Source organism: Amia ocellicauda, chromosome 3 (assembly GCF_036373705.1).
Source record: "Amia ocellicauda isolate fAmiCal2 chromosome 3, fAmiCal2.hap1, whole genome shotgun sequence".
NCBI classification, from domain to species: Eukaryota; Metazoa; Chordata; class Actinopteri; order Amiiformes; family Amiidae; genus Amia; species Amia ocellicauda.
The window spans coordinates 7388198-7414673 of NC_089852.1; the positions used below are offsets into that span (position 1 = coordinate 7388198).

General features: G+C 36.7%; 1 protein-coding gene and 1 long non-coding RNA gene across 6 annotated transcripts in view; one reads left to right on the forward strand and one right to left on the reverse strand.

The window, feature by feature from the left end:
* Window positions 1-268: 268 nt before the first annotated feature.
* On the reverse strand, window positions 269-3653 carry LOC136735143 (uncharacterized). Its single transcript, XR_010810771.1, has 2 exons — window positions 3444-3653; window positions 269-3115 (listed from the first exon to the last, which is right to left on the reverse strand). It is a non-coding gene; the product is annotated as an uncharacterized LOC136735143 (long non-coding RNA).
* A 54-nt stretch (window positions 3654-3707) lies between these two features.
* The window catches only part of slc25a26 (solute carrier family 25 member 26), a 60156-nt gene continuing 37387 nt past the window's right edge, over window positions 3708-26476 (forward strand). For all 5 annotated transcript variants that reach the window (XM_066698013.1, XM_066698012.1, XM_066698011.1 and 2 more), the window contains exons 1-5: window positions 3708-3842; window positions 10268-10424; window positions 10861-10970; window positions 20536-20640; window positions 20844-20891. In XM_066698013.1, coding sequence (XP_066554110.1) covers window positions 3810-3842; window positions 10268-10424; window positions 10861-10970; window positions 20536-20640; window positions 20844-20891 — 453 coding nt within the window. In that variant the 5' untranslated portion in view covers window positions 3708-3809. The remainder of the gene's footprint in view (window positions 3843-10267; window positions 10425-10860; window positions 10971-20535; window positions 20641-20843; window positions 20892-26476) is intronic.

The following is a 26476-nucleotide window of genomic DNA, read 5'->3' on the forward strand; positions in this document are numbered from 1 at the left end:
ACTAAAATGATAATACGATTGCTTTACCAAATTGTTTTACAAACACAAAATAGATATATCACTTGTGTAATTTCTCCTTAACCTGCTATTTGTCACTCTGACTCAGAACTAAAGATTGCAGATTGTTTTAATACTAATTTATTCCAGGACTAGTAATTGTAATAAAGGAAAACATTCTGAGGATTTGCGAAAGAAAAAGCAACCAAAACGACAGAGAATGAAGAACAATTATCCCTGAAACAAGTTAATTTAAGCACCATACTGAAACTGTAATGAGTCCATATTTATTAAAAGATGGCTAAAACATTATGGGTTTCACACAGAATCCAGTAAGATGTACAAGCAACAAAAACAACAAAGCAGAAAACAAGATATGACAGAATGATAGATTACCTTCTCACTTCATTGATTAGTACTGGAGGATGAAAACATCACTGAAACAGACTGACAAAAATCAATCCTGCCCATAAGATTAAATCAATTCAGCACAAATTGGCTGACCTGTGGATAGTACTATTATTAGGCAAGGAACAAGAAATGTAATTAGTATTATAATGACTTTCAAAGAAGGACAACATGACCTTGTTTCAATCTTAAAACTTAAAATGTCAGGGTATTTTAAGAAAGAAATGTTCATCAACACATCACAGGAATCATTATTGACTTTATGATGAACATAATCCACAAGTATGTTAGGCATTCCTAAGCACCACACAAAAATAAACACCTCTGTTTGATTTAAAGTTTAAAGTGTGTTAGTGATATTTACATTTGCAGGTAAATTGATAAACTTGTTCATCATATAAGGTACATATCTGTTAATTTACCCAACAATCATTACTTAAGAATTATGTTTTTTATTTGTATTAGTTGCTTCTGTAACAATGTAAAAAAAAAAATCACAAAGAAAGAAATGTCTTTAAAACATGATTTAAAATATTTTACAAAGGTTTTAAAGTATTACCATTTTCCCAAAACATTACAACGTCCAGTGTGTAGATTAATATCAACCGTGTGGGTATAATATTTTGACAGATATTCAATTTTTTCTACAACTTTTAACTAATGGTTTCAGGTACTGCACACCAGCCTGTATACGGTACCTTGAGGAGTAAACAAACTGGATTGTTGCTCTCTGTACATTACAGAACAGAAAGGAAGAGACAAAAGCCAATCTCTTTCTTCCCACAGCTGGTTTCATAGGCCCAAAGGGATCCCTGTGAGCGACATATCAAGAAGATGAATGTTGGGCACACGGCGTCAAACAGGGCCTGCTCATTTAAGACATCATTGTAGCTCAGATGAATAAAGGGTTGTGGCCCTCCTAATGGAGAACTGCTGCTCTTTTGACAGGAGGTGATAAATAAAAGAGCCACAATGCCACAGAGCATATTTGGAAGTGGCACACCAGGCACAGTGAAAAATGGCTGAGGAGACTACAAAAGCCTCCAAACAAAGAGATCCCAAGGAAGAACGCAAACATAAAACACTACTTTATGGTTTAATAAAACAGCTTGCATGCTTTCAGAAGTATGTAACATGCTTAAAAAACACACAACGCAAACACAGATTGAATAGAAAACTCAAGGTATGTTAGGCGAGAAACCAAGCAATTATTTGATTTACTGTCTATTGATCCTCCCTTCAGATAATTATCAACATCTGCTCAGTCCTTCTGTTTCGTTATTTTGTCATCATCGTTTTAATGTGATCAAATCATGATTTTCATTATGAAGTACTATACGCTACGTCATATATTTTGAATTTAGAGTTGCAATCTGTAGCTCTGAAACAAACATTTTGGATGGAATGTATTTTTATATACCATGTAATATTTAAACATAATTCATCTGCACAGGACAAATGAAACAGTTAGGACACGGAATAATTGACACTGTCACTCAGACACCTTTCTTCGGAGTACTTGTGTCAGAGACGTGCCATAGTAGAGAGCTGTAATTATCTGGGGCTGTAACACAACTGGGTAGTAATCTGCGGCCATGTCTTTGTCACGCTTTGATGTGGGAGAAGGCTGGCCTGAGCGAGCCGCTGCAATCAGTAGACAGACAGATCCACACAGCCAGCAACTGCACCTTCAAATTACATCATAAAAAACTAATTCCCAAAGCAAAGTAGGTGATAAGTGGCACAGATTAAATGTCATATCACACAAATACAAAGGCTGAGTCTGTTTTGATAAAAATGGCAGATAAAACACTTTACAAAACATCAAACACCTTCATTTTTCTCATTTAAACGGCCAAGCTCTCTTTACACAGCCCCTGAAAGTAAAAGCAGCATGAAAACTTTAGCAGATTGCCTCATGTATGAAATGTATCATGTATCTGTTGTTCATACTGGATGTGTTTAAATTAAAAGCTACTATTGTAGATGTGGGGGGAGAACTGGGTAATATATACCCAGTACTTAATTGTACATGTGCATGACATAACCCAGATACTACTACTACTATTTTAATATATTTTAAGATATGCAGTTGTTATTTTGTGCTGATTCTGTAAGTCAATATGTTATTTTTATTTGCATAGAATACAATCCATCATTACACATTATAAGCAATACATACAATTTTGAAAGCAAGCAATTTTGCATTAAAATACCAGTCTTATTGGTTCCTAAGGTTTCACTGTTCAAGCAAAAAAAAAAATGAAGAGTCAAATTATTGATAGACAAGGACTGGATACTCCAATATATTTGAATAATATGTAACGGTGTGTCTGAATAAACAGATTTTTAAAGGTTATCAGAAATGTAAGGTTATCTCCAAGACAAGACAAAACAGGCCCTTTTCATTCCAAGTGCCTTTTAAAATTAAAGTCAAGGAGACATGAAGATAGGTTTTGTTACATCTTATGTCAGGTGGAGATGATTGTTCATTGCCTTCCTGGCACTCAGAAGCAGGCACAAGTAATAGCATTTCCTCATCTCACATTTTCACACAACCAAAGGCACAACCTGTCTTGTAACAGCTATATTTCCCAAGAGGTCTTCAACTCAGCCATAAAACCAGGTCTGAAGGTTTCTCCCATCTCAAACGGGAAAGGTAGCCTAACATTGTTGCTCTCTTTTGACAATTTGACGCCTAGTGACAAAGCTGGAATATATAATACAAAGTTGATGTGAAGGTTAAACTTCAGCAGGAGCAGTGACTTATTTATGTAGTTATTATTCTATCAATAATTTCTGGGTACATCCATGTAATCACTGTGTATAATTAACTTATTGATGACATGTAAAGGTTCAATTCAGACCAATTTCTAAAGAATTCATGCATCTGTGGTCGGAATTAAACCACAATATTGTTGTTAAAAAATAAAAAATGTATGTTTATGTGATTATCTGTTTTGCTTGTACTTAGTTTTGCTTCGGTTGTACTTTCGTTTGACATAATGTAGACCATATTTATAACTGCAGACACTTACATGCACATGTGTCGTGGATAAGGTGATCGCTGGTGGGCGCTGGGTAATCTTTACAAGAAAAGACAAAGACATAAGTTCGTTTTCGTCAGCTCGTTAAAAGTGATCTGGCTACATGCTTGCTCAGTGCAATCCTTTCAATACAATGCATGAAAACAGAAGCAACAGCACAGCGAAACTGCACCGCACTGCTGTTATCCGCGCCTCCCCTGCCTGCGCTTCCCGCCCTACAAAGAACACGTGGAGTTTTCATTTATGACCTGTACCCCGGATGTACTTCTCCTGCGCTCCACGGCAACATGGCGGCCCCCTTGACAAACATGTTCTGCATATAAATATCAGCTGTGACCTGCCATTTCAGCCCGAAATATGGAGAAGAGGCAATTTACAGCATCACTTCTGGTAAATATATGTTTTAAACTACCCTTTTGCTAAGGTTTTTAGTGTGTACCACAACAGGTTTATATTGTAAACATACCATGCAGTGTTAATCCAATGCTTTTGTGGAAATTAGTGTTTGAAATAATGAGATTATTCAAAATGTATGTATATATCCCCCCGTTAGCTAAAGATTGATTAAGAAGGCGTTTTAAAAAATACACATTACGTTGTGAGCTTGTACATTACAGTACATATAAAGTGAAAATTTGCAATTCAATACAAATTTCGTATCAATAGTTTTATATACAAGTAATCGGTAATACCACAACTTCAGCAATCATATAATTGTTAGTATAGTTGTTTTTTATGTATATGTATGTATGTACGCATGCATTGTATTTAATAGTTATTGTAATGCAAGGCACTGCAATATTTTCGCAATAAAGTAACGAAACGAACAACAACAAAAACTCACTGCCCCATGGGGCTCTGTAGGGCCATCTACAGTGGCTCTCAAATGTATTCACCCCCCTTGGACTTTTCCACATTTCATCGAACATGAAATCAGAATGGATTTAATCAGGAGTTTCAGCCACTGATCTACACAGAAAATGTCCATAATGTAAAAGTGAAAAATATAATCTGCATATTGTTCTAAATTAATTACAATTACAAACAGAAAATTATTGAATGCATAAGTAATCACCCCCTTTGCTATGACGCATCTGATTTAGCTGTAAAGTCCATTATTAAGAAATGGAGAGAATATGGCACAACTGTGAATCTGTCTAGATCAGGCCGTCCACAAAAGCGGACTATCCGGCGATAGGGCTGTGCTCAGAAATCGATATGGCAATATATCGTGACGTACTGCTTGCTGATGCGCGCATCGATGCAGATGCTACTATATCGATACGGCAGTTTTGAAAAAGAAACATACCTATGCACATTTCTTCCTCAATGGGAGAACTAAACATGTATATCACTCTCTCGGATTATCATAACTTGCTATTCAATCAATCGTACATGACTGATGCATCAATATACTCAATGTCTGCAGTAGCCATTTCGGCCGCCCGTCGCACCCCTCCTTTAAGTGAAAAGTCCCACTACTAGAAGTATGATTTGACAAATAAACTGCATATCAATTTAAAGTAGAGGGTTTCACCAGTATGGGTCTGAATGCGCTATTGAAACGGCCCAATATCAATAAATAAAAACCACATTTATTCCATTTACCTCATGTTTAAAAAATGTAAATCAATCCGCGCATAGCCGACACTTGTATGATATATCCAAGTGCTTGTCTATATTACATATCTGTAGTTCTGTTAAGCGAATCGGTTGGGACTTGGCAGTTATGAGGGTGAAAATAAGAGGCGGTGTGTCCACACGGCGGACCACACAGCAAGTGTACTGCCTCAGAGCACTGTGCATGTAGACTTTATACTGCGGTTTATTCAAAACACGCGTTCAATACAATAATAATCCAAAACATCTGAGAAGAAACAACAAAAATGTTTTCAAATTAAGCCAAAACAACGTCAATTCCACACCATACAATTATTTAAAACTAAAATACAAATCTGATTAATTGCTGATACATGTCTGTGTATTGATTTATATAATATACACCGATCAGCCATAACATTATGACCACTGACAGGTGAAGTGAATAACACTGATAATCTCGTTATCATGGCACCTGTCAGTGGGTGGGATATATTAGGCAGCAAGTGAACATTTTGTCCTCAAAGTTGATGTGTTTGAAGCAGGAAAAATGGGCAAGCGTAAGGATCTGAGCGACTTTGACAAGGGCCAAATTGTGATGGCTAGACGACTGGGTCAGAGCATCTCCAAAACTGCAGCTCTTGTGGGGTGTTCCCGGTCTGCAGTGGTCAGTACCTATCAAAAGTGGTCCAAGGAAGGAAAAGAGGTGAACCGGCGACAGGGTCATGGTGGCCAAGGCTCATTGATGCACGTGGGGAGCGCAGGCTGGCCCGTGTGGTCCGATCCAACAGACGAGCTACTGTAGCTCAAATTGCTGAAAAAGTGAATGCTGGTTCTGATAGAAAGGTGTCAGAACACACAGTGCATCGCAGTTTGTTGCGTATGGAGCTGCGTAGCCGCAGACCAGTCAGGGTGCCCATGCTGACCCCTGTCCACTGCCGAAAGCGCCTACAATGGGCACGTGAGCATCAGAACTGGACCACGGAGCAATGGAAGAAGGTGGCCTGGTCTGATGAATCACGAGTTCAAGGTGTTGACTTGGCCTCCAAATTCCCCAGATCTCAATCCAATCGAGCATCTGTGGGATGTGCTGGACAAACAAGTCCGATCCATGGAGGCCCCACCTCGCAACTTACAGCCATGTTATGGCTGATCGGTGTATATTATAAATATATAATGTGTGTTACTGAAATGTAACTCGGAACCTTGGAAGCAAAGTGGTCCAGTTATTGTGACACAGCTCTGCTGAATCCCACCGATCCCATTGGTGGAGCAGCGCACATGCATGCAAAATGACCGTTACCAGTTGCGCTGGTGTAAGGGTCGTGACATACAGAAACGCCCCTCCGGTGCCGCCTCTTCCAATTGAGGCAGTGGCGCTGCCCGGAAGAAAACCGAAGCACGTATTTTGACGAAAAAGACATCTTTGTAAGGATCTGATACAATTTTTTGAAAAAAACTTTCATGTCAAAAATTGTTAGTTCAACATCTTTATAATAAACAACTCCGGTGTTCTCCACTGCTGGAGACATAGTTACAGCCCAGAGAAGTGCTTTGAAACCTGAGCATGTTGATCAACTGTTTCTGCACAAAAATCTGAAAACATATTAAGCCTTAGCTAGTACCAGGCCGCTTTTAAGTTTGTTAAAACAGTTTTATGTATTTATTTTTTTATTTTTTTTATAAAAGAACTGATATGTCAGGTGGACATTCTTACAGCAGATAGAAGTGCACGTAATGTCAAGTGAAACCAGAATATTATTGTTGCATCAAAAAATTAAAAGCATAAGAGAGTTTAAAAATTAAATAATATTTTATTTGCATTTATTAATAACTGGGTTTAGAAACAGAATATTTTATCTTACTTTTAAGATCTCTGTGGGCCTGAATTTTAAGTGTTTTAAGTTGTGTGATCTTTAAGGTTTTGCCTTCGCTTTATACACAATAATATAGAACAACTGTTGTAGTAAATTATGTGTAGGACATGGTCATTATTCAAAATCAATGTGTATTGTGATATGTATCGTATCGTGAGGTTGTAGGCAATACCCAGCCCTACCGGTCGAGAAGGGCACTAGTCAGGGAGTTCACCAAGAGGCCTTTGGCAACACTAGGAGTTAGTCTTCCATTGGCTGAGCTGGGAGACACTGTGCATACTGCAACAATAGTCTGGGTGCTTCAAAAAAAGTAGCCTTTATGGGAGAATGGCAAAACGAATGCCATTGTTGAAAATCACTTGCATCAGATCTTGGCTAGAGTTTGCCAGAAGGCATGTGGGAGACTTTGAGACCAAACTTGGAGGAAGATTCTATGGTCTGATGAGATCAACATAGAGCTTTTTGGCCTCAACACTAAGTGCTACGTTTGGTGCAAGGAGACTTGGGACTTGGGAGAAGATTCATCTTCCAGCAGGAGAATGACCCCAAACATACAGCCAAAGCCCCACTGGAATGGCAAAAAGGTCAAAGTCCTGTAGTGTCCCAGTCAAAGCCTGCACCTCAATCCAATTTGAGAATATGTGGAAAGAGTTGAAAATTGCTGTTCTCCAAAGGTCCCCATCCAACTTGATGGAGCTTGAGCAATTTTGCAAAGAAGAATGGGAAACATTGCTGTGTCCAGATGTGCAAAGCTGGTAGAGACATATCCACATAGACTCATGTCTGTAATTGCTGCAAAAGGTGCATCTACCAAATATTGACTGAAGGGGGTGATGCATTCATTTATTTTCTGTTTTGTATTTGTAATTGATTTAGAACAATTTGCAGATTATATTTTTCACTTAGTGTCAAAAACGTTTGATTAAATCCAATCTGATTTCATGTTGTAACACAATGAAATGTGGAAAAGTCCAAGGGGGGTGAATACTTTTGAGAGCCACTGTACATTTGAGAAGTGGAAAGTTTGCACTTTTGTGTGTGTGTTGGGGGACCATTTAACATAGTGAAGGAAAGGTGGGGATGAGGGGGATTGGAAGATTGTATCAAGGTCAATTCTGTAGCAAAATTGGGAATTCATTATTGATTACACTGGGCTAATCATCAATTCTTGCCTTGAAAGTGAGGCTGGTGTCACATCGGGATAAAGACAATGGGGGAATTATATTATGAAAAAGCTTTCTATAGAAATGTATTTGTTTTAATCATTGATGCATCTAGTAAATTAATTTATCTTCAAAGTGCAAGACAAATAATTTCCTTCTGGAAATCACAAGATTGGAGAGACTTATTTTGAATATGCTTCAACACATGTCTATGCTTAAAAATAATAATATTAACAAAACAAAATATGTGATAGCCATTTTAAAATCTTCACTCTTCCAATGATGATATCAGCCAGACTAATTACATAAAGAACAGGCGAAAGATGGACTAAAAAACGCTGTAGAATGTAACCCAAGAAATGAAAAAAGACAAAGACGTGACCCTATGGAAGATGGAAAGATTAAATCACAACTTTGCTGGCTTGACCTGGAAAAGAGATTCTGTAAATCGAAAACCAGTGCAAACATCTTGTTGAAGCCTTCAACCAGCACTGCACTGATGAACACTGCTGCTGAGACCTCTCTCTCTCATATATATATATATATACACACACACAAATGTACATATTTATGTATACTATAGATTTGTTTGTGATTACCCCAATGCCAATAGATTGTTTTGCAATGTGTTTAAATCCCTTTCTGTTTATATACCATAGTATGTATAAATATTTTAACATTAACTTAATTTTAAAGCTCAGAAATATATATTGGGAAAAAAAAAAAAAAAAAAAATCTTAAATCCAGCAGCAGCAGCTGCTTTAAAATTGAATGTGTTAAGATTTTCAAAGTCATTTTTAATCTACATGAAGTCTTAGTATGTAATTAGTTACTCTCTGGGTTTAAAGCAGTTTACATTTAATTTGTCTTCCTTCAGTTGGACACGAATACTGATGTACTGTAGGTAGACCTGAAGAATCGATTAATGCAAAATGGCATTAAAACAGCAATTATCCTATTGATTAAAGCTTCACTGTGGTATGCATACTCAAATAGTATTTTCCATTATTTTTACTTATGTAATTTTAATACATTTGAAATACCATTAACATATAATGTATATTAAAAGAATGCAAATATTGAGCACTTTATTGTATTAAACAGATTTTGTTCAGCCTAAAAGTCATTGACTGAAATAATCAATTTGTTGTGATCTATGCGTATGTTTATTTAGTCCCAAAACGGCACATAATTTATAAAATAATTAATGGAAAATCATGCTGTGCTAATGTACTATTTTAACAGATTATTTTCAATAAAGCACGTTAGTTTTCTTACTAAGTGTAACAAGGAAAGTCCTTCCTTAGCAGGACATGGAGTCTTCTATTGAAAGCAATGATGTCTCTCCCTGCCTTGGCTCAGTATGTTAGAATATTAAGAATTCAAAGTGAAATAAGGCTGATACAAACACAAATTAAATGAAAAGTAGAATGGTTAAAACAAACCATATACAATTCAACAACAGCATTCATTTGCATGTTTGAACAGATCAAACTCACAAAAGTAGTTATAGACATGAGCGATGTTTGATGTCCACCTACGCCTACATTATTTGCAGTTATCGATCTTTGACTAAAGGGTATGCTAATATTAAATGTATGCATTACATTATCAGAAAAGCAAATATACACCTTTTAAGCACAAATGTTCCCAAAACATCTTATTCTGCATGTTTAAAAAATACTTAATAGATTTTTGCAGATTATTACTACAACTATTCTTATAGTTGTAGTATATGTATAAATATGGATACATTCAAATATAGTGTACACAATCCCCCCACCCCAATATAACCATCATTTTAGAATGACCAATAACTGTTAAATCCTGGTTGCTGCTGCAATCCCCATGCCAGCGCTCACACCAAAAACACAACATGTCTCATGAAAAGTGTCTTGTGTAGCCCTCCAAACTCTTTCCCTCTGTGAGGCCACTGTGCAAAACCCGCTTGGAGGATTGACATTACTCCCCCTAATGACACCAAGAACTTACAGGTGCCCTCCAGCCACCGCAGTAGCCCCCATTTGAGTGAGTGGGCTCATCCCGTGCTCCGACTGCAGGCTTTTTCTGATACGGCCCCTCAGAAGACCTTGTATTGATTGTTTTCAAGCATCAAATTCAGAGTCAAAATGAAAATATGAATTCTAATAGATTATGTTTTTGTCTCTATCCCTAGGCTGGTGGCTGTGCGGGGATGTGTGTGGACCTGACGTTATTCCCACTGGATACCATTAAAACCAGACTGCAGAGTCAACAAGGCTTTTATAAAGCAGGGGGCTTCCGGGGGATCTATGCCGGTGTCCCTTCAGCGGCTCTGGGCTCTTTTCCTAATGGTGAGACTTCATTTTGCTGAGGACCTGCACACCAATCAGCCGATTTTCAATCCAGTAGAACCCACAAAGGATCAATTCAAAGTGAAACTGAACTGATTTTACTAGTACCTGGCAATATATAATATAAATAATTACTATATTCTACCCTTTAGATATGCTTATGAAAATGAAGGCAACCATATAGTGTGTTAAGAGTGTGTAATCATTTTTTGAAATGGAAACCAGCTGTGCGTGGTATCTCATTAAATAAATACAAAAGGGTCTGTTCATGAGAAGGGTTTGGCCTGAGAGTCCATTGTTCATAGGTCATATCGAGGAGCAAGATGAATTCTTAACCATAGCCGCAACAAGAGCAGACTCTGCAGTGCCAGCGTTTTAATTAATTGCTGTAATTTAACTAATTGGTCCTAAACAAAATGGTTCTGCTTAATTTCAGCGGCTGCATTTTTTGTCACCTATGAAACTGTGAAGTCCCTGCTCGGCAGCTCTGTGTCTCCATACATGGCCCCAGTCACTCACATGGTTGCTGCATCCTTGGGAGAAATAGTATGTGTCTTGTTTTGTAACTTTTTAGGTTTCCTGTCTTATTATAACTGGTTTCCTGTCTGGTTATCAGTTAAGTTGAAATCTTTAGAGATGAATATGTGAAGGTAAAAATAGTTTTGGCTGAGGTTTTGAAACGCAGCTGGGTAAATTAGGGCCCAAGCACCTAATGTTTTCCTAACAGCTGGGTAAATAAGATCTCATTACTTTCTGTTGACTTAGCTGCTTTCTCAGAAAAGCCCCAGACTCTTCCACTTTTGTCTGGGGATTTTTGTTTTAAAGTGGTGGGGAAAATTACAATTTCCTTTATTACTGTACAGCCTGATAACTCCATGTTAATGGAATTCATTTCAATGCAATTCACTTCACAGATATGCAATACAGTAACACAGGAAGCTTAAATACTGTTGCATTAATGCACTAATTCACTTGAGCAGACACTTTAGAATAATCAGTGTTTAGATTTGTTTTACATGATTCTTATATTCTTAGTGATGATTACTTTATGTATATTCTACTTTGAACCAGTTAATTTATGAGGGTCTGTATTTAGTGAAGCTCATTCCATGTATTTGTAAAATACTTTTTAACTCTTCTAAAATTGTATTTTTCCTTTGGGAAAGGTGAGGGCATGGTCAGTGTTGCATTTAACCCTTTTGGCTTTGGGGGATTTGTCTGCTTCAAAAGAAAAACAAACCCAGCTGAGCAGCAGCTGCATGCTAGCTTTCATTGTGGGTTACGTATTTCATCCAAACAGTAATCCAGGGTTTAATCAGGAAAGGTCATGTTCTGAGCAGGTCAAATCCAGGTGAAAGTACTGTCTTTTTTTTTTTTCCAGTGTCTTGCAAATATTTACTGTTACATTTATTATTTGTCAGCTTCAGTTGAAAAATGTTATACAGAGGCTCCTTATATTGTATTTTGGTCTCAGGGTCATAGTTTACATGTGAAGTTGTTTACTCATATAGACTGCACTCTACATATTAGATACCGTTTAAATAGTATTTATTGGTAAAATAGGAAAACAAAGTACTGAGATTTATAGAGAATAGTGTGTTGGAACTGCTAAGCACCTGCCCCCCCCAACTTCTTAAAGAATCCTGTTTTTAATTAAAATGTTTAGGGTGCTTTACACATGTACAGGTGTAGTAAAAATAATACCCACTTCCTTTATCCGAGATGGTTAATCAGTGATTCATTTATATTGGATTACACATTTTTCGTTAAACTATCTGTCAATAATATTCCAGTTGGTTGAACATAGATTCAGCCTAGAGAAACAAAGATCACAGTTGATCAAACTTGGTTAAATCTTTAGGTGTGTGAACTTAATCAAGTTTGAAATGACCCTCTCCCTCGCGGGGTTTACATGGGTTTAGTATATTGCACTCGGGACGAGGTGCTGTTTACCTGACGTCATGCAAATTAAGGGCAAAGGAGTTAATTAATATGTAAATTAGCTCTACGTACAGCTCTCGTGCTGTTTTTGCAGGAAAATAACAAAGGGTGGTTTATGCGAGAATAAAGGCCGTTGTACACTGGATCCAACATGTCATTTGTCATCCGAAAAGGACATTGCACATTGGTCCTTTACGTCCTCAAATGCAATAATAATGATACTCATGATAATAATAATACATTTTATTTATAATGTGCTTTTCTCATACCCAGAGTGCTACACATCAATCAAGAATCAAAACCAACACAGAAAAAATATAAAATGGGCAATAAAACAGTAGCAACTCAAACATGCAGACTACAAGGAAAAATACAACAAGCAGCACAATAGCAGCAGTTTAAACATACAGACAACAAGCAGGTTAGGAAATATAGGGGAGCAAGCAATACAAAAAAGGTTAAGTATTTTAAGGAACTGTAGTAGCAAGTTTTTAAAACTTTTTTTAAAAAGGTGAGTTTTAAGAAATTTCTTATCAAGTGTAGGGGTGCTACTCAAAGCCTCTGGAGTGCCTTCCACAGCCCTGGAGCAGTGCTACTGAAGGCTCTGTCACCCGTCATTTTGAGTTTGCAACGGGGCTGCTGAAGAAATAATGAGCATTTACATACATTTTTACAATGATGTAAAATAAATAAATAACCTAATGGCAAACAAACTACACCTCACCATAAAGGCACTAATGCAGAATTAAACATGGGTTTACATGTGGGAATGGGTGTGTGTTTCATGTGTTTTTGTCATTTTTACGTCATTTACTCAAGTGTTTGGGATTGACCCTGTCTTTCTCTGGGGCCGTTTATTTTTTGGCCGCAAACCTAATTCTCCCGGGTTTTCAGGCTAAATGAAAACACTGCATGTAAACTCCCCCATTGTCTCAAATGAACAGCTGATGCATTTATCATTTTTATTTTTAATTATTGACCGTAGAATCTTGTAACATATTGTATTCTATCCTAACTACTAAAACTACATGGACTTAAAAAAATCGGAATACTTTATTCTTCAAAACAAACCCCTTTATCAGCTCATGGAAAATAGTTTTAAAACATAAAAATAATTCTTACAGGATTGTTTATTTTTTGATGTATGTATTCATTGTCCATTTCATGTTTTATGACTTCGGCAGTTGCTTTTCCTTTATTGGGGAAAAACAAAGGTACTTGAAAGTTAAAGGTCTTAGTTTCTTCTTTGAAATAATTTACTTTTAATGATGCAATACCTAGAAACGGGAATTTGTAGTTACTGAGGAAAACATCACACTTGATAAGGGGTTTAGTAAAAATTAAGGTTACATCCACTAAGTTCCAGCTAGCATCAGCTATTCAGCTTGAAAGTATGTGTCTGTAATCTTGTAGGTTTAACATGTTAAGTCTTTGCATGTTAATCAAAAGCAACCATAAGGTTTAGACCCACAGCTTCAAAAAGGCTTAGTAGTGTCACCTCCACCTTAAACATTATCCCTTAAATTATTCAGAGATCTTTTTTTCTTTTAGCAAATGTAAGTAACACTATTTTATGGCATCATCAGTCTAATGGTTTTTGAAAACCTGTGAAATGCAGTGATATAGTTTCCTAAAAATGCGCTTTTTTTTCATTTCATTTCTAAATTGACGAGAAATTGAACCACAGCAGAAGGTGGTGATTCCTCTAACACTCACAGTACAGAGATTACACACAGTGACAGGGGCTAGATTTGATCTGTAACTATCTGTTACATGGCTGAGGTTTGCTGCTTTCAAAAACCATATTGGGAATACAAATCACTGCATTTCCATTGACATATAATGGAATTCTCTGTTCTCCACAACGTAACACTTTTTTCAATGTAATTTCAAAATGAAACCTTGAAGCCCAGGTTTATCTGCAGCAGAGTTTAAAGTCTTGGCATTCAAGTGATGCTCTCGGCAAGAAAATAACAGGTGAACCAAATTCAGACCGATCATGCGACCTTTTAAAAATAAAGGAAATTATGTTTTGCTAAGTACTTTGTCTCAACAAAACATAGAATTTACTGAGTGAGGATTGTGGGAAGTGGAGAAATAAAAATTCATACAGGACGATTCTTGCTCTGTGTGGAAATCAGTTTTTCCCAGTACAATAAAAGTAAAGTTATTTTGTTTGTTGATTGTTGCACTTTAAAATCATATGAGCCTCAGAAGGTGTGTTCTTTTAAGAAAGTTTTTCCTCTGGCAGGTTGATATATGGTGTCATAGTCCAGGCCCAAACATTTTATCACCAAATAATGCAATTAAATGTGAAAGATATTTCACCATAGCAAACTTAATCCAGCACTGTCAATAAACTCCACTTTGGGAGTGTGTTCTGGGTAGTGGGCTGTCTGACAACTGCTTAACCTCATAATAAAATCAATATAAGGGTTGCCAGATCAGCTATGCTCAAACTCACTGTTCCTTCATTAAAGTGAACTTTTATCTTTTCTTTCTCAAAGCCTTCGCTGTATTTTAACCGAAACCTCCTATTCCACTGTTATCCCATCCCTAAAAAAAATCCTTTGTTTTGAGAATGCGTTTCCCCTAAAAAATGTAGAAGCTGATGGCTGGTGTCAGCAGCAAACAGGTTGTTACCCAGCCATTATGTCAGATTTATCTTCATTCCCATTCATTCGACGTTTTCTCTGAAAGCTCATTTGTCACGTTGAAGGAATGGTTTTCTTGCATTTATAAACCTTGTCTCCCCGAGGATGTACTGGAAAATACAGTGTGACATGACAAGGTAGGGCAATTGGCAGCCGCTTAACTTGGCATGGCAAATAATCCATGCATTTCAGCGGAGAAAGGTGGCTTGAAGTGATTTATTGTGTGTTGCTAACTATAGTATTGTATTGCCTTTTTCTCTTCACACCTGACATTTAAATAACATAATGAAATCTAGAAATATTAAAATAAATACTTTTGCTTGTTGAATTACTATCATATTCTGAAAGCCTTGGCTGTATGCACTACAGTCAAAGGCATCTTTTTACTGGACTAAGTAACCCTTCACTTCATAAATACAGTGACTTGTTTTACATCCTATACATGCACGTATGCCCTTTTCCTCCTGATTTTATAGGTTATTATTTTTTGTTTTTGTGGTCTGGTAATTTTAAGAATTAGGCAATGAAATATCGTGGTGCTCTGATATCAATATCCTTCTGAGGTATGCAGAATTAGCACACAATTGATTTGCATGAATAGTAATTTCAGCTACTGCTTGTGACCTTCTCCGTGTTTTTGCTTCAATACTAGTCTCGGCTGCCTGTGTTTCAGCACTAGGCTGATGTTTGTGGAGGAAATTAAATTGCTGTCATTAGGATTTACTGCACAACACTGGCAAAAAGGGTGGTCTGATCAGAAGGAAGCTCTAATTAATGCTACAGCTGTAAATGGCTTGTAAATAAAGATGAATGAAGGCAGAAATCTAAAAGACACTGCCAACAAATGTATCATACAATTAGAGGCTGGACTGAGCAAATTAGAAGCTGTCAGCCACCCACACACGCCTCTGAAATTGTATGGAAACAATGGAAGTAAATTACTACAGTAAAACATCTGCTTAAACCTGTATTTAGATGATAGTCAATACATGTTTAAAACCTAGTATTTTAAGTTGCATACATTACAGTACATTATTCTATTTTTATTCAATTTATTCATTTACAGTAATACAATTTGATTTATTTTTTTATGAGCATTGCTTTTCCTCTGATACTGTATAGTTTTAAATAGAAAGTAAACATAAACCGTACTTCAAAGGACAGAACTGAAAAAGCTTTTTGTGTGTAAGGTGCATGTGTTACTTTTCCTTTTAGTAGTCATTGTTATCAAATCACATTTAAATGTTTCATTCTCTGTAGTACAATGTTAAAAGCACACCTTGAAAAGTACCACAATACATGTGACGCATTGTGTATCTTATATAGTGTGGATATAACTATAACTGCATTGGATCACACTTGGAGGAGTATTAAATATTACCTTTTTGGACTCAACTGGAACTTGCACCTGTTTTCAGTGAATACTCACTTCCATTTGAACATTTGGTTTTTCATTGTAAACATTTATGGATGATCCTGAAAAATATATATATAATTATAACAATATATTAATAAGTCTACCACAAGATGGCAGTCTTAGAACATGAATGATAATAATCAGGGCAACTCATACCAGTTTAAAAGTACACCAACTGATATGTAAAATATGTTGGTAAATGAACTAAACAAAAACTAATATTAATGTCATTATCACTTTCTATTGATAGTAGAATTCTTTGCGCTGCTACTTTAAAATGTAATCCTAACATAAGTAAGCAGTTGAAGAGAACGTTTTATCCTCTGTGGAGCCTATATTATAAAAAACAACTTAGTTTTAAGTTATAATTAATGTATTAATGATATTATTTACTGTCTTTTTTCCCCCCGCTCTCTCTTGGGGAAACTAGTTTTTAAGATGGCATATCTGTTAAATGCAATATAGTCCTTATTATGCTTGTAATTTTCAAAGAGAGAAGGATTAGGAGGTTAATTTCCAATCATCTAACAGTGACAGCTACGCTTTCATACCAAGCTCTGGGAGACAAATTGCAGGAAAGTAATTTGCTTTTACATGCATTAGTGTACATCTAATAATGTAACCCATGAAAATTAACTTAGCCCCTCAGCTTGGAATGATGAGTCTTAACTGAAGATCAAACAGTAGCAAGCACTAAGCAGGTTACGACTTGATGTTCAGCAACTGACCGCATAGTATTTGAGGATGGCTGGGTGGTTCTGTATTAAGTGTTTGTGCTCTTATAGATAGGCTTGCCATATTGAATTGAGTGTGTCACCTTGGAAAGTTGAATCTTCCATTGCTACAACACTTTTCCACCTTTCGGTTTAAATATTGTATTATGCACCAGGGTCCAGCTGCCAAACTTTTCTGTGTTTGTCGTGATTGGATTCAGTTGTAATTGTCTGTAAGACATTGAAGCCAAGAAATGTTCTTTTCTGTGAAATACTGAAAATTACATGTTATGTTTTGTAACCATAACGCACAAGCATAACCCATGGGTCTGTATTCTTGCTTCATTGGCTGTCTAATGCAAGGTATAAATATACCATCAGCAAGTGTCTGTAGATAGGTTTCTTTTTTAAATAACATAAACACACGTGGCAGCAGTGATTGAATCCTAACATGTCTTTTGATGTAAATAGAAATGCCAGCCATATGGATGGATTTGACATTCAAAGCCCTCAAGTATGCCTACATTGTGGTAAGTGTATAAGCAATGAATGTCCTATGGAGTAGAAAAGTAGTCCCCAGGATGACTTTACCTTTATTTCCCTTTCTAGTAGTACAATGAAAATATGGCAGTTTGTTCCTGCTCACTCAGGGCTATCCCCCTGTTGTCTTGATTCAAATCTGAAAAAGATCAAAGTTATTATGAAGCAAAAATGTAAGGCGCTCAGAGAATCAGAAGGAAATTGCAAGACGTGGCACTTTGTGTCTCCTCGGTTGGCGAAATTGCAGCACTGCGAAAGTCAGGAGGCCACGCTGGGTTCTTTGTACCCCCTCGGCTGGGGAGATTGCTTTTCATCTGAGCGACTCTTTAACGCATCCTTTCTGCCACCATATTAATAAGAAAAAAAAAAAAAAAAAAAAGCTACCATAAGGACATAAGGTGTTATGAAGCATGAAGTGCTATAAATATTTATGCCAAACTTCAATAGTTGACAATTCATATTTTGTTGACATATTGGGGTCGTATGTTATTTGTGACTTCTTGAATTGAAGTGGGCAAGGTTTTTTTCCCCCCTTTTTCTAAATGACTTTTTGTAACTGACCAAGTTTATTATGTTCTTAGGACTATATGGATAGTGCTCATGCAGGGTTTATTTATATACAATTTCCCTCTACTGTAGGCTAACAGGCTAACAAATTTGCTTGTCAAAATAAGTGTTCTTCCTTCCCAGGATCTAGTCTGTGAGGATTAGTTGTTGGCAGTGACATTCCTGGGGTTGCATTTAATGAACTGAATTATATATATGTTACGTATATGAGTGAGTGTTTGAACTGTGAAAGCTAATTCCTGGGCTGTATGCTGTACTGCTGAACTACCTATACATCTAAAATAAGTGTTCATTTTCTGTATCCTAGTTCTAATTAGCGATTTTTTTTTTTAAAAGTTACAGGATTAAAGTTCTTCTTTATGTTCCCAAATGACTGTGGTAAAAGTCTCTGCTCGTAGTGTAGATTGAGCCCCATAGTTCAGACAATACTGTGTTGCACCTGGGATGTGTCTTAGATTACTGCCATTCCTCATGGTTTTCAATAGTAGTACAACAATGCCATGGTTCAACTTTGTGGGTGCCTGAGAAAGATCTTGCCTGTAGGATCTTGTGCTATAACGGCTGTTCACACTGACATGTCTCGGGTCCAAAGGTGCTCTTTTTTTGAGCCTTCTAAGAACAGATGACTGAATAATACTTATTATACAGTGAGGGGAAAAAAGTATTTGATCCCCTGCTGATTTTGTATGTTTGCCCACTGACAAAGAAATGATCAGTCTATAATTTTAATGGTAGGTGTATTTTAACAGTGAGAGACAGAAATCCAGAAAAACGCATTTCAAAAAAGTTATAAATTGATTTGCATGTTAATGAGGGAAATAAGTATTTGACCCCTTCGACTTAGTACTTGGTGGCAAAACCCTTGTTGGCAATCACAGAGGTCAGACGTTTCTTGTAGTTGGCCACCAGGTTTGCACACATCTCAGGAGGGATTTTGTCCCACTCCTCTTTGCAGATCCTCTCCAAGTCATTAAGGTTTTGAGGCTGACGTTTGGCAACTCGAACCTTCAGCTCCCTCCACAGAATTTCTATGGGATTAAGGTCTGGAGACTGGCTAGGCCACTCCAGGACCTTAATGTGCTTCTTCTTGAGCCACTCCTTTGTTGCCTTGGCTGTGTGTTTTGGGTCATTGTCATGCTGGAATACCCATCCACGACCCATTTTCAATGCCCTGGCTGAGGGAAGGAGGTTCTCACCCAAGATTTGACGGTACATGGCCCCGTCCATCGTCCCTTTGATGCGGTGCAGTTGTCCTGTCCCCTTAGCAGAAAAACACCCCCAAAGCATAATGTTTCCACCTCCATGTTTGACTGTGGGGATGGTGTTCTTGGGGTCGTTCCTCCTCCTCCTCCAAACACGGCGAGTTGAGTTGATGCCAAAGAGCTTGATTTTGGTCTCATCTGACCACAACACTTTCACCCAGTTCTCCTCTGAATCATTCAGATGTTCATTGTCAAACTTCAGACAGGCCTGTACATGTGCTTTCTTGAGCAGGGGGACCTTGCGGGTGCTGCAGGATTTCAGTCCTTCACGACGTAGTGTGTTACCAATTGTTTTCTTGGTGACTATGGTCCCAGCGGCCTTGAGATCATTAACAAGATCCTCCCGTGTAGTTCTGGGCTGATTCCTCACCGTTCTCATGATCATTGAAACTCCACAAGGTGAGATCTTGCATGGAGCCCCAGACCGAGGGAGACTGACAGTTATTTTGTGTTTATTCCATTTGAGAATAATCGCACCAACTGTTGTCACCTTCTCACCAAGCTGCTTGGCGATGGTCTTGTAGCCCATTCCAGCCTTGTGTAGGTCTACAATCTTGTCCCTGACATCCTTGGACAGCTCTTTGGTCTCGGCCATGGTGGAGAGTTTGGAATCTGATTGATTGATTGCTTCTGTGGACAGGTGTCTTTTATACAGGTAACGAGCTGAGATTAGGAGCACTCCCTTTAAGAGAGTGCTCCTAATCTCAGCTCGTTACCTGTATAAAAGACACCTGGGAGCCAGAAATCTTGCTGATTGATAGGGGATCAAATACTTATTTCCCTCATTAACATGCAAATCAATGTATAACTTTTTTGAAATGCGTTTTTCTGGATTTTTGTTGTTGTTATTCTGTCTCTCACTGTTAAAATACACCTACCATTAAAATTATAGACTGATAATTTCTTTGTCAGTGGGCAAACGTACAAAATCAGCAGGGGATCAAATACTTTTTTCCCTCACTGTACATTGATGTATTTATACCCCTGGTTTAAGTGTGTTTCCTAATTATTTTTCAGGTAGCTTGTCTGATACGGGTGCCAACTGAGGTCATTAAGCAGAGAACACAAGCCTGTCCATCTTCAAATACATATCGAATACTGCTGGGCACCCTGCGTGAGGAGGTAAGGGGACTTTTGTCAGAGAACAGGATTATTTATGAAATTCTCTGGTGTGTCAGATGATTCAATACCAAAGAAATATCACACTTTTGAAGTACTCTACTTTTTAATTGCATGCATATAGTGACAGTCATATTAAATCCCCCCCCCCTTCTGTCTCTTTGTTGTATGCTTGTATTTTTTACTGTTTTCTGTTCTTGTTTTAGGGCTTCAGGGGATTGTATCGAGGCTACAATAGTACAGTACTGAGAGAGGTAAGACTTCTTATTGCTATTTTACTTCTATTTGAATGTTTTCACTTAAACCCAGACAGTACAATGAGTGTCACTCAGTTTTTAAATACAAAACAAAAATGTGCATTTAAATATAAAATGGACTAGTGCAGTAATAAAGAAAACATCGGTATCTGAATGCCTTTCTATCCTATAACCTAAGGTTCCCTTAACATACTGTACTATATTTGAATTGTACTGTGCTAAGAGCTATATTAGATTGCTGCAGATGTGCCCCTATTTGGGAAGCACTTCTGTTATTGTGTTTGTTGCTTCAATCTGAATTATATGATTATGCAGATGTCAGAATTTTGAAATTCATTTTACATATTCAAGCATTTTTCAATGCAGCTTATGCAATATTTCCTCTGTAATATATATATTTGTGCAGTACCGATAATATGTGTAGAAACATTAATCATTGATTTGACAGCTGTCAGTAACCGCTACATAACTAAATGTACTCACCTTTATAGTGGAACTCTTTATAGAGAACTGTCTCTGTGGTCTATTATCTAGCACATAATGTGTGCTGCAGTGAATTTTAATGCTTAATTAATGTAGACAGAATACAGACTTCTATTTTCTTTACAGGGGATGAATTCTTGTTTTTATGGTTTGGGAAAATAAGATTATTTGTATGAAGGTGACACTAGCTTTTTGTAATCAAGCCCCCCACCACAGTGCGATCCTGTACTTATTTTCTGGCTCACTAAACAGATGTTATTCACGCAAATTCCATCTGGACACCGGAAAAAAGGGCAACAAGCCTTTTTGATTTCTCCAAGGGGTTCTGAATAAATGAATAAATTTCGAACCTTCAGAATACAGATTCTGCATACTAACTGTTAGATAAAACACACGGTTACAAATGGATGCGATTCTCTTTAGGATTCATTTTGACATATGTCAAGATGGTAATTAATTTTCTGGCCGCTATCTTAGCACGGGATGTGACCCTGTCGAGATAACTTTGTTTACTCAAGATGGCAGTCCTCCGAAGGAAATTTAATTGGGATCTTTTCCATTATATATATTCATTAAAGAACCTTCAAAACGTATTTCTGATGAAATATTACTGATTTTGGAGTGCTGGTCTAATAAAACAAGAATAAATTATTGACAAATGAAATAGTGATTCTGTCCAAAATGAAGCAAATCAAAGTTAGTTTACTTTTACTTAAGAATCTAGAAATCCTGATGTGCTTTTTCCCTCGCAGTGATGTGCTTTTCTGTCGACCATGTCAAAATGCCAGGTTCACGTGTTTGTTTGTTTTTTAACAATTGAGCAGAGCTGATTACCATGTACATTCCTCCAAAACATGCAATTAAACAGCATTTTTAAATGTCGCAAATTAAAGGTGACACATGTGAGGTGATCAATTAATGGGTTGCACAGTATAGTATTGCTTAGCTATTATTAATAATACCCATAACTGATTTCTTATTGTCATGTCTTGGTTGTTAATAACTTACTATGAGACGTCAAGACGAAATGGTATATAACAAAATTACTTCACTATTATTCTGTAGTGAATCTAAAAATACAGAGATTAGTGTGGCCAGCCTGTTGTCTAGATTCATCCTATATCCGACGCATAGAAGGGAGTTTTTATTCAGCTCATGTAATTAAGTGTTCCAGTATTTATTTATTCGGCTCCACAGTCAACCACACAAACTCATGCAGTGTGCGTTTGTCTTTGTAATTGGGGTAAAACCAGATACTTTGGGGAATACTTTAGGTTAGCAGTTTTCGTAAATGTGTCGGGAAGAGGTTAAAGAGGCATGATAGATGATGGAAAATTATGGGAATATGTTGTGTAAGGGTAACTGGGCTGCCCCACCCTTAATTGACTGCAGGGCCGGAGTGCCGTCTCAAAGGCCATGTTGGTCAATCAGCCCACCAGACATCAGGATGCGGTTGAATATTGTGTTCTCGTTGGCGAGGCAATCAGCTGATCAGACACCTGGGGGGGTACGCCTCATGCCTTATTTAAGACCAGTCTGTTAAATTAGTAAACCATTCCACTGATTTTCCAACAACAGCTGATTGAATTAGTGAAATGTGCAGTGAATCTAAACTCATCTGATATTGCAGAAAAGCAAGACATGCTTGAAGTAATGAAGCTAAGGAATACACTGAAAATTAATGTGTACATCTCTCTGTCTGCGTACATCATATATATTAACAAACCCACTGAAAAATCCATAAAACTTGGTTTTGTAGAATTGTCATATAGATAAATCTTTGGTTTATGTGCCGCAGTTTGTCACTAGACACTCTTAACCACTTGTTTAGCACTCGTGCAGGACAATTACTGTTCCATGGTATGCATAATTGATGTGCAATCACTTGATGCTCAATGTTTTAGACAAATTAAACGAACAAAATGCCTACTGGGTTTTAATTAATTCTGCTTTGCTAGTATACATATTAAATTTTCTCTTGTAGAGAGAGGGGAATGAATTAGGATAACATTTAAACACTCAAAAATATAGTAAATCAATTATTAATGTGCTAAATTTGATAGTATCGAGTATCTGTGTAGCTGGACTTTTCGTCACTGTACATAAGTGTGAATTGTCTTCAAATAAATGTGTTGCCTGTAATTTCCATTCATTAAAATTAATAAAACACAACATAAAATTATGAAAATTCCTCTTACAGGAGGTCTTCAGTCATTTTCAGATTCGAAATTAAAGGACTATTTGAAACTCATGCTTTACAGGTCTTATTTTTTTTAATGTGTTATCAGATGCCTCAAACTGCTATGTCAAGTAAGTTGTTACTGGAATTTTTACTAAGTTATTGGACTGCAGCTACAGTGATGTTTAGATCAGTTAAATCATTGGGAGTCCTTAATCTCTTCTGACAGCAGTCCCAAGGAATTGCTGTAGGTCAGTATCAAACATCTGCAACAATTATAAGCCATACATAGTCAACTGAATTGCATAAGGTGCAAGGAGCTCATGTCAATATGGTGACGAATTTTAAACCTATTAAATTTCACCCTCCACTAATAATTTAAGTAGTCTTGCTTGCACAGTATTCAGTTTTTTCCTAGCTTTCTATGTCCCCTAGCTTGCATTATTGCTTTTTTTACACTAGAGGGCAGAATTTACTAATGATTGTTTCTTTACCAGTAAACTCTTATTTTAGTCTGTTGCTTACTATAGATTAATTTCTATAAACATAATGGTCTGTATGTTTTATAAGCTTGTTTATATTCTTTAATCTCCTCTTGTTACAGTTATTGCTTAAAGCATTACTTAAATATAGTTTTAAGATGCTTCCACTAAGAAATATTCAACCCACAATGTAGATGTATTAAGAACTTGAATTTACTGGTATTCTGTGTGCTTTGTGTTGAGATGATGAATATATACTTTTTTTTCAATAAATAAATCTGTAGCAATAACTCAAGCAAATACCATCAATGCATCATCTCAATTTGATCATATCTCGAGCATTGTCTGCTTCCTCCAAGCAAAGTTTCACACCTGGGACATTTGCAAATTTCCTTCTCACTGTTTCACAATGACATCTACAGCTGGCAATGTGAGCCGAGAGTTTGAAACCATTCTCCATGTCTCAACGAGAACAGCGTTCCATGCCTCAAGGAGAAACTTGTCTAAGCTGTATCTGACACACACAAAAAGGAATGATTTATGAGCTTTTGTGCAATTCAACATGGCTCAAGGTTTTCTGTTCTTATGTATATCAAGAATACCTGCAATTCAGCATTTTAACACAAATAATCAAAGCCTGTTTTTAAAATTAGGCGCTAATGAAATCTTTTTCTTCACTGCACATTTTATAATGTTGTACAGTTATGTATCTATTTATCTATCTATCAATCTTGCAAATAGTTGGCAGTATGTGGGGGATGGCAGGGTTTTCTGAGGTTTTGCAGTTTTTCCAATGTTTGCATGTCTTGTTGTGTTACTGGTTTATATGGTTTGTTTGTTTTTTGGATCGGTTCAATGTTCATTTAAAAAGCTAAACCTATCTATCTAACTCTATACATTAATATATATTAGGATCTTTCCATTACAATATAGCATGTGCATTTTGTTGATTTTCCACTAAATGGTCATGGAGAATGAAATCGCAGTTACCCGGTTTAATTCTGCAATGAAATTAGAATTCTAACGATTTAAATAGTTTTTCATGGTTTTTATCCAATCTGGTTTACTCTCAAAGGCACACTTAACACTGTAAAGCTAAATACCCTAATATGCCATGCTTACATCCGATGCAATTTGTTTGAATTACTCCGTTATTTACTTTTCTAATGCACTTTGGTCATGACTTATAGTTCTAAAAGTAGGTGTAATTTACAAAGCATTTGGTCTATGGTTGAGTTGAAGGGCAGCAGAGTATATGTGCCTTGGGTTGGTTACAACTTAGTTTATTTCTAAAACAATCAGTATTTCTACCTTACCTTCAAAACAAAGTAAAGCATATTTCCTCTTTCTGTGAACCAATGTTGCACCACAACATTGTCTTTGATCTTTGTTACACACCCATGTTTTCTCTTCTCGTGTTATGTTTTGCATAGGAAAAGATGAATAAAAAGTACCTTCATCTTGGCAAGCGTTGCAGAAGTTGGAAAAGTAACAACAAAGAACAATTATTTAAAGTTAAATGGGATATTTAGAATAAATATTTGTATTAATGAGTAAATCTTGTTTTGTTAATATGTGCAGAGAACAGCTACAGCTTAATAACCAGCAAAGTACATATTCCAGGACAATAAACTGTTAAATAGCAGTATTTTCCAGCTCTGTTTTATTATATTCCATTAACTTTTCCTTACATTTCCTGTTTGTGTACAGTTTGAATCTTCCAAAAATGATGATATATAATCATCATTATCAGCTACTGGATGAAGGCTTCCCCAAATTGTTTCTACATGTTTCATTTAGCATCCTCTCTTTTCTAGGTCACTCCACCAAAGCTTCTTATTTCATCTTCTTCCCATCTTTTATGTGGTCTTCTTCTAGCTCTTCTTTCATCTCTTGGGAACCATTTGATAGCTTCTTTTGTCCATTTTTGGTCTGTTTTTCTTGCAATGTGTCCGGACCATTGCCTTTGGAACATTTTCACTCTTTCAATGATGTCATGTACTTATGTTTCTTCTCAGATCTATTTATTTGTTTTTCCGTCTCTTCATGTTATTCCATGCATGCATCTTTCCATGCTGCTTTGTGTTGTTTCCAATTTCTGTATCGGTTTTAAGTTCAGTGACAAGGGTTCAGAGCCATACATGTTTTGATCAAATACTTTTTTACAAGGCAAATTAGTAGATTTCCTTTCAATTGTGTGCTATTTCTTCCAAATATACATCCCATTTTCACTTTTCTTTTGATTTCTATATTCTATATACTCCTTTAGTTTGGAATCAGTTATTTCAGTTTTGAGATCTGTGTTTTTACAGTTGTTAAAAGTCTGGTTCTGCTGTGGATGGTGTGCATAAATCTTAACATCTTGTGGCAGAAAACATGACCTGTTCCAACAACCACACTTGATTAAAAGAATATTTGAAAAATAAATGAATTAATAA